The 12,256-nt window shown below is 42.1% G+C and overlaps 1 protein-coding gene across 1 annotated transcript in view; it reads right to left on the reverse strand.

The window, feature by feature from the left end:
• Window positions 1–2,235: 2,235 nt before the first annotated feature.
• Window positions 2,236–12,256, reverse strand: part of LOC104982306 (exocyst complex component 4-like) — a 245,211-nt gene continuing 235,190 nt past the window's right edge. The window contains exon 9 of the mRNA XM_010831657.1: window positions 2,236–3,813. Coding sequence (XP_010829959.1) covers window positions 3,717–3,813 — 97 coding nt within the window. The 3' untranslated portion in view covers window positions 2,236–3,716. The remainder of the gene's footprint in view (window positions 3,814–12,256) is intronic.

A 12,256-nucleotide genomic window follows, 5' to 3' on the forward strand; every position in this document is an offset into this window, starting at 1 on the left:
ACTGATTAACCACAGAGCTTATTTTGGTCATGGGCTGCAGTGAGTATTTTGACTTTTTTTAACCCTCATGAGATAATGTGTTCATCAGTTATCTTATTCTCCTGAAGAATCACGCACTAAACCTGAGATGCTATATTCAAGCTAAACATTCATTAAAATGAGTATCTTTCTAAGCTACCACATGGCTGCCTAAGTGGAACAATGAACCAGTGAAGAGGCTCAGAACAACAGGACGTCTGTGATTAACGGAGACACATACACAAGTTTGATTTCCACCTGTTACCCTGCACACTTGGAAATCGCACCCCCACCTCCTCAGCCCAATTGCCAAAAGCAGACTATATAATGAACCATCTGTACCCTGACAGTTAGAGCCAATTGAGATGGGTTGATGGTACCAAAGAAATCTCATTTTTTTATTCTTTTCTTCCCCCTTGTGGGTTGTTAGGTTGGGTAACATTTTTAATTGCATGATGAATTGGAAGTGTTGGCAGGAACTAAACTTTTTGTCAGATTTGAGCTTTTTAATGTTACTTTGATGGTCTTTTACCATGCTCCTACAACAGAAGGAAGAGCTGACCTCATGAACCAAACCACTGCAGCTACGTGGTGCTAAGAGAAGTGACGAAAATCTCCTGCCAGTCTCTCGTGATGTGACTGAACTATTCAGCTACACCTTTTCAGGGTAAGCTGAAACGTGGATCTCACTGTGGTCCTTGGACCAGTCAGATTAACAGAATAACTGAGCAAGAATGACTGTTTTTAATGGAAAATAGGTATGACCCCCCGACACACAACTTTTTTCCCTGAAATATTAAAAGCACTCTTCAGAGAAACTCTGACTGCTAAATGAAACACTATCAAACTTGTATAATAATTGGTCATGTGATATAGTCTCTCACCAAGCATGTGATGTATCAGTTCAGTTCAATTATTTTTTAATGACTATTGTGAACATGGTCTAGCTAGCTAGTCTCTACCTGTAACCAGAGATAAATGCTCCTGTTTTGCTCAATACAGGTAAGTACAATAGACTGTTGCTTGAAAGTTCCATATTTCAATTAACTTTTTGAAAGAGGGCAAGTTCCTAGTCAAGATTATGATGATTCTTCAATTAACCATCCTCGCAGAATAAAAGTCCTCTGTAATTTAACTGGATTTTAGTGTTTTTCAATTATACACAGCAATGCTGTCATAGGCCAGACAGCTCAAGGGCAATATTTGTACTTAATAAAGCCATGTATAACTGCAAAGGACAAAAACGTATCTATGTATAGTCTCTACTTCCACCTAAACTTAAAAGCTAATGGAAACCGAGGAAGCTGATAATGGCTGTCAGTGGTCCTGTCTCCTTCGGGACCCCTAACTTCTCAGTGGTAAGCTGTCCATCCTACTTTAGACCTCTGCCATCCATATTTCTCCTGGCAGTGAGCTAGTCAGTCTTTATCGAACATTTACTATATCGGGCACTGTGCAAAGCACAGGAAATAAAGAAGCATTTCCTTCCCAGAGCTTATACTTCAGTGGCAGACTCAAACAGTGAGCATTAAGCCACACTACGGTGCAGAAAGTGATCAGAAAGGGAACACTAAATATGTGAGCACACAGCAGGGGGAATGAGCTCAGAGAGAGGTAGAAAGAGAGTGTGTTTGTGGTTTTTTGGGTGGTAGGCAGGAAGTAAGTTAGGGAGAGGAGGGACCAGCAGGGTAAATGACAAATTTAAGTAGGAAAGGTAAGTAGCATTTAGCCCAATGAGGAGACAAACAGAATGTATATGAAAACTCTACAGTGACAGAACTAGTAATAACAACATTTGAGGAGGAAGGCATTAGAGTTACTATATGCCAGGCACTTTTCTTAACACTGTTCACAGCTTAACTCACCTAACTTTCATAACAACCTCATGGGGTTATTTTTATCCCCATTTGGAGATAAGCAGAGGCATAGAGCTTCTGAAGCTAGGAAATCAGGAGCTAGGTTTGAAATGTGGGCAATATGGGCCCAGAATCCTCTACTCTTCATTGATCGGCTATTACTGTCTCTCAAGAGATCATGGACCACGAATGGGGAGGAGGGCAGAGAAAATCCTTCCACATGGCTAGAGCAGACTGCTTACTCACTGTGCTTACTATCTAACCAAAAAGAAGAATCTAGTGCATACTTACGTGTACTCAGTCATGTCTGACTCTGGACCTCGAGCACTGTGGCCCCCCAGGCTCCTCTATCCATGGGATGTTCCAGGCAAGAATACCAAAGCGGGTTGCCATTCTCCTCTCTAGGAGATCTTCCCGACCCAGAGATCATATACTAGAAGCCAGGTGGAAAGGAATTATATGGGTAAATTTAACCTATTCCTTAGGCCCCAACTCTGAATTCACGAATGAACTCTGTGATGAAAGGTGGAGATACGGAAGATCTCTCTAAACCTAGATGACTTGCTACATCCTCTACCTGGCAGTTCAATTATAATCAGTCCTACAAGAATGTGTGTTCCAAAACTACCATTGCCTCCCAAGCTTTGCAGTCCATTCTACATTGCTAGGAGGTCTCTGCCTGCAGAGGTCTAGATCGCCTCCTCCTTCACTCCTTGTCTGACCACACAGCAGGTTACTCCTTCACTTATTCCAAATCTAACTACTCTCCATACTCCTCCACTTCAAGACTCCAAGACACACCCTTCATGTTTTCTAGAACATATAGCAGTACTTTAGAACTAAGTAAGATGCTGGTAAGCTAATGTCCTTTTCCTTATATCCTGAAACATATTTCTAGGTTTTTAATTCTAGAAATTAAATCTAAAGAATCATTCCCTTCCCTCAACAAACTTAGCAATTTATGCCTAACATCTGCTTAGCTGTTGACCACTGACTGTCTGATATTGCTTAGTTTCTGGAGGGGTTTCTTTGTTTGCTGTTGGCGCACCATGGGCATCTGAACTCCCCAACTAGGGATCGAACCTGCGTCTTCTGCATTGCAAGGCAGATTCCCTGATATTGATATTCCTCCCTTACTTTCACAACTGGATCTTCAGGCTCTTATCTTATTTGTATCAGACAACTTCCATCTCTTTCAGTGCTTGTGTGTGTTGCATTTAGCAGGCCTCACGAACCTTCCTTGACTGATCACATTTCCCATGATTAGCATCCTTTTGATCACAGGGGAAAAAAATGTTATTGGCGTGATTTTTTTTTTATTTAATTAAATTTACTTATTTATTTTCTTAAGTATTTTCTTCTTCAGATTTCAACTATTTGGTAACCACACCTAAGTATCAAATATCCTGTGTATCAAAGCTATGTCAGCACACACTATTTAAAGACATCCTTCTTCCCTTTTTCAAATCTCAAGCATTCCTGTGATACTCCAGAAAGTATTGAAAACAATAATTAAAATAACCATGGCAGCCACAGAAGACGGGCATTCCTCTAGACGGTGACTGGAATCATGTCCGTCATCTTTAAGCAAGAGGGAACTGCCCTCCTTTTCTTTGCACTTTGAGCTCCCACTTGAATGGTGGCAGGTCTATAAATCCTGCAGCTATAGTAACAGTTTTAGCTGTTTGGCGGCAGAAGCTGGGAAATGATAGAAGAAACAGATTACCAAGTCTTTAAATCTTTGCTATTGTGAAAGAATCCTATGAATGCAGACCTCAAATTCACATGCTATGAACACTTCAGATCTTCCTCCAGAAAATGACTTATTCCAGGGAGGGTCAGTTACCCACCTTGAAGTTCTCCGCTCCGACTGTACAGCTCCCTTCTCTGTTCTCTCAAGTAGGCACTCATGCTGATGGCATGGGAGGAGGATTCGAACCTGCAATGAAATGCAGCAAAAAACACACAGTGAGGGAGTAACCAAATAGGTGTTGTCCAGCTACGTATATCCCCAAAGTAACCTACTCCACCCATGGGATGCTCACTAGTGCTCCATGACCAAGATGTCCTGATCCAGGGCAGGCTGACATGGATCGTGATTTGTGAATGGTATTCCTGGCAAAATGCTCTTCCAAGACAGAATTTGGATCTTCTGCTCATTATTGATTTCAACTGATACAACTTGATCTCTTGCAACTTTCTTTTGTCTTCAGATCCCTCGCCAAGATCCCTACACGCAATCCACACAAGCATCTCATAAAGTCATTCGGACTTTCCTCCTATGCAACCCAAAAGCCTTCAGTGGCTGCCAGCTGCCACCACAGAAATACTGGCTCCTCGGAGCTGAACTCTTGCCCTTCCAACTAGTGACAGGATGAGCACAGTGGGCTCTTTGAAATGATGTTAAATAGCTACACCAGAGAAACAAGACATCTGCAGTCTCTCCGTAACAGCCCTCAAAAGCCATATACCTTCTAAACAGTTGTCAGAATTCTTACCTGCCACCTGCCACATAAAATACTTTGAAAAATACCAAGCTACACAATGTTTGTTCATATCTCCCCAGGAACGGTTTCAGAGACTAGAAACATGGTGGATAGGTTCGTGATCTAGAACATGTCTTTAAAAGCTAAAACGACAAGAAAGTGAATAAAAACAGAAACAAATCATAGTCTTCAAAGTAACTTGCAGTGGGACTTCCCTGGTGGTCCAGTGGCTAAGACTCTGGGCTCCCATGCAGGAGGTCTGGACGTGATCCCTGGTCAGGGAACTAAGATCCCAAATGCCACAGGGCACAGACAACAATAGATAAATAAAAAGGCACCAATTTCTTTAACTAAAAAGAAAAGGTAAAGGCATTGTTCATTCACTCACTCATTCTTTAAAAAATAACAAAGAATAACTTGCACATATGGGACAACAACAAACAGGAAAAATTATGATTATATCAAACAGTAAATTCTTCGATGTGCTAAGAAATCCCATTTCAAACCTGAGGCATTCAAAGCCAGGATAACAGGCTGACAGGAGAAATTCTTCTAAGAATTATAGCCATTCAGGGGTAAAAACAGTGAAAGAGCATCAGTGATGATGGGACAGGTTTCTGGTCACAACAAAGGAGCCTCAATATTTTCTTAATTATGCCTTCTTTATCCATTCTTTGACAAGGAAGATGAATACCAAGATGAATGTCAGTGTGAGGGAAACACTTGAGTCACTTGATCCTTTCTCTGCACCCTGCCAAGAACTGAGAGGGCACGAATAGCCAGAGGGAAGACAAAGGGCAAGGTACTTCAAAAGTGCCACCTGCCAGTCAAGAGCTGACAAGAAACCACTGACCTCCAAAAAGCACACTGACAGCTACTGATCAGAAATGGCAAAGGGGAAAAAAAATACTCGGGCAAAGACTACAAAGGCACACGGAATACCATAAGAGAAGACTTAAATACACCCAATTAACCTTGGCTAGGGGCAATTAACGGAGAAGGCAATGGCACCCCACTCCAGTACTCCTGCCTGGAAAATCCCATGGACAGAGGAGCCTGGTGGGCTGCAGTCCATGGGGTCGATAAGAGTCAGACATGACTGAGTGACTTCACTTTCACTTTTTACTTTCATGCACTGGAGAAGGAAATGGCAACCCACTCCAGTGTTCTTGCCTGGAGAATCCCAGGGACGGGGGAACCTGGTGGGCTGCCGTCTATGGGGTCGCACAGAGTCGGACACAACTGAAGCAACTTGGCAGCAGCAGCAGCAGGGGCAATTAAAGACAGCAATAAAGTTCCTCATGGATGTGATAAGAACAGAGGACTTGCCAGAATCTGAATCATTTATGACCTGATGTATTTTTACTACTTGGGAATCCTTTTTGTGTTTGCAACAAGCCACAGATTGATACAATTTTACAGTAAAAGAGGCAAGAAGGATTAGCCAGTCTCACCTAATTTTACAGCCAAAGGCATGAGGGGCCATTAAGACAGGAGAACAGCCCTGACTCACACGACTCATTAATGGTGGAACCAAAACAAGAAACAGGAAGATCTGTAAGAATGGCCTAATTCTGTGTGAGTGATGAGTTTTCAGTTCAGTTCAGTTGCTCAGGCGTGTCCCACTCTTTGTGAGTCCATGAATTGCAGCATGCCAGGCCTCCCTGTCCATCACCAACTCCCGGAGTTCACTCAGACTCACGTCCATCGAGTCAGTGATGCCATCCAGCCATCTCATCCTCGGTCGTCCCCTTCTCCTCCTGCCCTCAATCCCTCCCAGCATCAGGGTCTCTTCTAATGAGTCAACTCTTCGCATGTGGTGGCCAAAGTATTGGAGTTTCAGCTTTAGCATCAGTACTTCCAAAGAACAACCAGGACTGACCTCCTTCAGAGTGGACTGCTTGGACCTCCTTGCAGTCTAAGGGACTCTCAAGAGTCTTCTCCAACACCACAGTTCAAAAGCATCAATACTTCAGTGTTCAGCTTTCTTCACAGTCCAACTCTTACATCCATACATGACCACAGGAAAAACCATAGCCTTGACTAGACGGACCTTTGTTGGCAAAGTAATATCTCTGTTTTTTAATATGCTGTCTAGGTTGGTCATAACTTTTCTTCCAAGGAGTAAGCGTCTTTTAATTTCATGTCTGCAATCACCATCTGCAGTGATTTTGGAGCCCAGAAAAATAAAGTCTGACACTGTTCCCACTGTTTCCCCATCTATTTCCCATGAACTGATGGGACCAGATGCCATGATCTTAGTTTTCTGAATGTTGAGCTTTAAGCCAACTTTTTCAGTCTCCTCCTTCACTTTCATCAAGAGGCTTTTTAGTTCCTCTTTACTTTCTGCCATAAGGGTGGTGTCATCTGCATATCTGACGTGATTGATATTTCTCCCAGCAATTTTGATTCCAGCTTGTGCTTCTTCCAGCCCAGCATTTCTCATGATGTATTCTGCATATAAGTTAAATAAGCAGAGTGGCAATAGATAGCCTTGACATACTCCTTTTCCTATTTGGAACCAGTCTGTTCCATGTCCAGTTCTAACTATTGCTTCCTGACCTGCATACAGGTTTCTCAAGAGGCAGGTCAGGTGGTCTGGTATGCCCATCTCTTTCAGAATTTTCCACAGTTTATTGTGATCCACACAGTCAAAGGCTTTGGCATAGTCAATAAAGCAGAAATAGATGTTTTTTTGGAATTCTCTTCCTTTTTGCATGATCTAGAGGATGTTGGCCAGAGGAGGCAATGGCACCCCACTCCAGTACTCCTGCCTGGAAAATCCCATGGACGGAGGAGCCTGGTGGGCTGCAGTCCATGGGTCACTGAGGGTCAGACACAACTGAGCAACTTCACTTTCACTTTTCACTTTCATGCACTGGAGAAGGAAATGGCAACCCACTCCAGTGTTTTTTCCTGGAGAATCCCAGGGACGGGGGAGCCTGCTGGCTGCCGTCTTCGGGGTCACAAAGAGTCGGACATGACTGAAGTGACTTAGCAGCAGAAGCCGTATCAGATGTTGGCAATTTGATCTCTGGTTCCTCTGCCTTTGCTAAAACCAGCTTGAACATCAGGAAGTTCACAGTTCACATATTGCTGAAGCCTGGCTTGGAGAATGTTGAGGATTACTTTACTAGCGTGTGAGATGAGTGCAACTGTGTGGTAGTTTGAGCATTCTTGGCATTGCCTTTCTTTGGGATTGGAATGAAAACTGACCTTTTCCAGTCCTGTGGCCAGTGCTGAGTTTTCCAAATTTGCTGGCATATTGAGTGCAGCACTTTCACAGCATCATCTTTCAGGATTTCAAATAGCTCACTGGAATTCTATCACCTCCACTAGCTTTGTTCATAGTGATGCTTTCTAAGGCCCACTTGACTTCACATTCCAGGATGCCTGGCTCTAGGTCAGTGATCACACCATCATGATTATCTGGGTCGTGAAGATCTTTTTGGTGCACATCTTCTGTGTATTCTTGCCACCTCTTCTTAATATCTTTTGCTTCTGTTAGGTCCATACCATTTCTGTCTTTTATTGAGCCCATCTTTGCATGAAATGTTTCCTTTGTATCATTAATTTTCTTGAAGAGATCTGTAGTCTTTCCCATTCTGTTGTTTTCCTCTATTTCTTTGCATTGATCACTGAGGAAGGCTTTCTTATCTCTCCTTGCTATTCTTTGGAACTCTGCATTCAGATGCTTATATCTTTCCTTTTCTCCTTTGCTTTTTGCGTCTCTTCTTTTCACAGCTATTTGTAAGGCCTCCTCAGACAGCCATTTTGCTTTTTTGCATTTCTTTTCCTTGGGGATGGTCTTGATCCCTGTCTCCTGTACAATGTCATGTACCTCCATCCATAGCTCATCAGGCACTCTATCTATCAAATCTAGGCCCTTAAATCTATTTCTCACTTCCACTGTATAATCATAAGGGATTTGATTTAGGTCATACCTGAATGGTCTAGTGGTTTTCCCTACTTTCTTCAATTTAAGTCTGAATTTGGCAATAAAAAGTTCATGGTCTGAGCCACAGTCAGCTCCCAGTCTTGTTTTTGCTGACTGTATAGAGCTTCTCCATCTTTGGCTACAAAGACTATAATCAATCTGATTTCGGTGTTGACCATCTGGTGATGTCCATGTGTAGAGTCTTCTCTTGTGTTGTTGGAAGAGGGTGTTTGTTATGATAAGTGCGTCCTCTTGGCAAAACTCTATTAGTCTTTGCCCTGCTTCATTCCGTATTCCAAGGCCAAATTTGCCTGTTACTCCAGGTATTTCTTGACTTCCTACTATTGCATTCCAGTCCCCTATAATGAATGAAAAGGACATCTTTTTTGGGTGTTAGTTCTAAAAGGTCTTGTAGGTCTTCATAGAACCGTTCAACTTCAGCTTCTTCAGCATTACTGGTTGGGGCACAGACTTGGATTACTGTGATATTGAATGGTTTGCCTTGGAAACGAACAGAGATCTGTAATTTTTGGGATTGCATCCAAGTACTGCATTTTAGACTATTTTGTTGACCATGATGGCTATTCCATTTCTTCTAAGGGATTCCTGCCCACAGTATAGATATCATGGTCATCCAAGTTAAATTCACCCATCCCAGTCCTTTTTAGTTTGCTGATTCCTAAAATGTCGACGTTCACTCTTGCCATTTCCTGTTTGACCACTTCCAATTTGCCTTGATTCATGGACCTGACATTCCAGGTTCCTATGCAACATTACCCTTTACAGCATCGGACCTTGCTTTTATCACCAGTCACATCCACAACTGGGTATTGTTTTTGCTTTGGCTCCTTCCCTGCATTCTATTATTATGCAATAATAACAAACGTGTAATGATTTAAGTTCATTTACTCACTTCCAATAACTTATGTTTTCCAAAACCACAATTTCAAGATTGGTTAAGTGTCTAAAAATGCTTATGTGGTCTGATGTTCACAGTTAGGGGTGAGGGGTGACAGTATGAAATCTAAACACCCTGAAACTTGCTTTTGGCAATATGCATAGAGTGAAAATGGTCAGCTGAGCTTCAGGAGGGAAGAGGAGGATGAGGAGGGTTGGAGGAAGGAAGGCAGGGGAGGGAGGAAAGAAAAGGCCTAACAGGAGAAGGCAATGGCAGCCCACTCCAGTACTCTCGCCTGGAAAATCCCATGGACGGAGGAGCCTGGTAGGTTGCAGTCCATGGGATCACTAAGGGTCGGACACGACTGGGCGACTTTACTTTCACTTTTCACTTTCATGCATTGGAGAAGGAAATGGCAACCCACTCCAGTGTTCTTGCCTGGAGAATCCCAGGGACGGGGGAGCCTGGTGGGCTGCTGTCTGTGAGGTCACACAGAGTCGGACACAACTGAAGTGATTTAGCAGCAGCAGCAGCCACAGTAGGCCTTAGGCAGCACCTGAGGCAGTCTTAGCTGCCTCCATCAACCACCTTTCTCCCATGATATCTTGCTTGCTGGCACAGCCTTAATTTTATCTGGGCATCTGTGTCCTCCATCCCTCTTCACTCAGCAGGAAGCTCAGGGGAAGGGGCCCCCTCTCCAGCTGGAGACCTCTTACCAAAGATAAACTCTGACTGCTTTAAAGACAGTCACCATGGTCTCCTTCCCCTTGCCAGTGACTGGTTCAGGAATGGGCTTGCAGAGGGGCTTTGCCCCTGGCAGAAAACATGAACAAATGGATGACTAACCACTACTCATGAATTAAAAAGGATTTGAAATGCTAAAGCCATTTCAGAAGGCAGTTCCATGGCGTCTTAAAAAGTTAAAACACAGTCCTACCATGTGATCCAGCAATCACGCTCCGGGGCGTTTACCCAAATGAGTCAAGTACGGACACTGACACTAAACCCTGCACACGAATCTGTATCACAACTTTATCCATGACTGCCAGAAGCTGGAAGCAACCAAGATGTCTCTCAATGACTGAAAGGGAAAACTGTGGTACGGTCACAAAACTAGTATTATTTAGCAACACAAAAGATGCCACAAAAAGACACGGATGAACATTACATGTGAAAGAAGCCACTCTGAAAAGACTGGGTATTGTCTTTAAGACCTTCTAGAAAGAGCAAACTACAGAGACAGTTTAAAAACAAAAAAAGATCATTCATTTCTAGGGGTTCGGCAGTAAGGAAAAGGAGGAGGAATGAGTAAGTGAAAAACAGGATATTTAGGACAGTGAAGTTACTCTGTTAGATACGATAATGGTAGACACATGACATCATGTATTTCTCCAAACCAGTGCAACTATGTAACACAGAGAGTGAATGCTAATATAAACAAAGAACTTTAATAATGATGTATCAATGTTGGTTCCTCAGTGGAACTAATGTGCCACGCCTAAGCAAGATGTTAATCAGAGGAGAAACTGTGGAGCAGAGGAACATAAGGAAAATCTCTGTACATAAGGGAAATCAATTTTTCTGCAAATCTAAAATGGCTATAAAAAATTAAGCCTATTTAAAAAGAAAAAGATTTGTGGGATGAATCACACAGTTTCCTTGACACCACCATTTTTACTGGAGTGGGACTGAACGCAAAGAGAAAAGGAAAGGACCGAGTCCTTGATGACACTGTATTGGTGAATTGAGGAATCCTCTAGTCACACTTACGTGTGAGGTAATAACCTTCTTACAAGTTAACCTATTCACTTGGGGTCCTATGTTACTTGCAGACTAAAGCATTTTAACTCCTACCACAAACAACCTGTGAATAAAACTGTTTTTGTTTGTTTGTTTGTTTTTAAAGAACAAATTCAATAAACAGAGTGGATTTTTCTACAGTCTGGGCACAGGAAATCTGCTCTCCTCAAGACTCCAAGATAAATGAACTGTTGAAACCTTCCTTAATGATTAAGAACTCTATGAATACCTGATAGAAAACAAATCTCAAAAGTGAATCAATAGAGGATACTGGACTTCCAAATATTTAAAAAGAAGGAATTCACAACATTGGGATGTATTTCTGTACTCACTTTACATGCTCAGATATGATCTTTTAAATATCTATTAATCCTCACAAGAACATAGGTTAGCCAAGATTTAAATCCTGTTTCTACCACTTGCTAGTTATGTGACCTTATGTAACTTAACTTAAAGAACTTAACCTCTTATGTGTCAAGTTTTAAATTTAAAAAAAAAAACAACTGAATTTTGGAATCAAGTTTATAGAAAAGATACAAAATGGTACAAAGAGCTGCTGTATACCTTTCACCCCAAACCCTCCCTAATGTTAATGTCTTACATAATTGCAGAACATTTTGTTGCATCTAATAAATTAACATGGGTATGATATTGAACTACAGACTTCATTTGAATCTCACAAAAATTTTCCACTAATAATCTTTTCCTGTTCCAGGATACCACACTGCATTTAGATCATGTGTAATTTTGATAGACTTCAGTTTCCAATGAGCTTTTTCTTTACCATGTATGTTGTTCAATAATCCCCTCTGACTAGGGCTGAGCAGAGAAAGTCATTGACCATGAGAATGAACCACACCATACCAGTAGTGTTTGGTAGGCTTTGTTTCCCACAGCACTGTTAATTCAGGGGAACGGCTGGCTTCGCTCCCAGGACGGTGTAAGTTGTCTCCTGAGAAGCTTAAGAGCTGATTTTGATTGGGAGTCCCTTCATGGCCTCCACCAATACCATGCACTCATGGTACTATCACCAAGTATTTACTTGTTGGTCTTCTTTACTAAATTGTATGTGTCTAAGCCATGAAATTAAAACACGCTTACTCCTTGGAAGCAAAGTTATGACCAACCTAGATAGCATATTGAAAAGCAGAGACATTACTTTGCCAACAAAGGTCCATCTAGTCAAGGCTATGGTTTTTCCAGTGGTCATGTATGGATGTGAGAGTTGGACTGTGAAGAAAGCTGAGTGCCGAAAAATTGA

The sequence above is a fragment of the Bison bison genome, unplaced genomic scaffold, assembly GCF_000754665.1.
Source record: "Bison bison bison isolate TAMUID 2011002044 unplaced genomic scaffold, Bison_UMD1.0 scf7180017864530, whole genome shotgun sequence".
Lineage (NCBI taxonomy): Eukaryota > Metazoa > Chordata > Mammalia > Artiodactyla > Bovidae > Bison > Bison bison.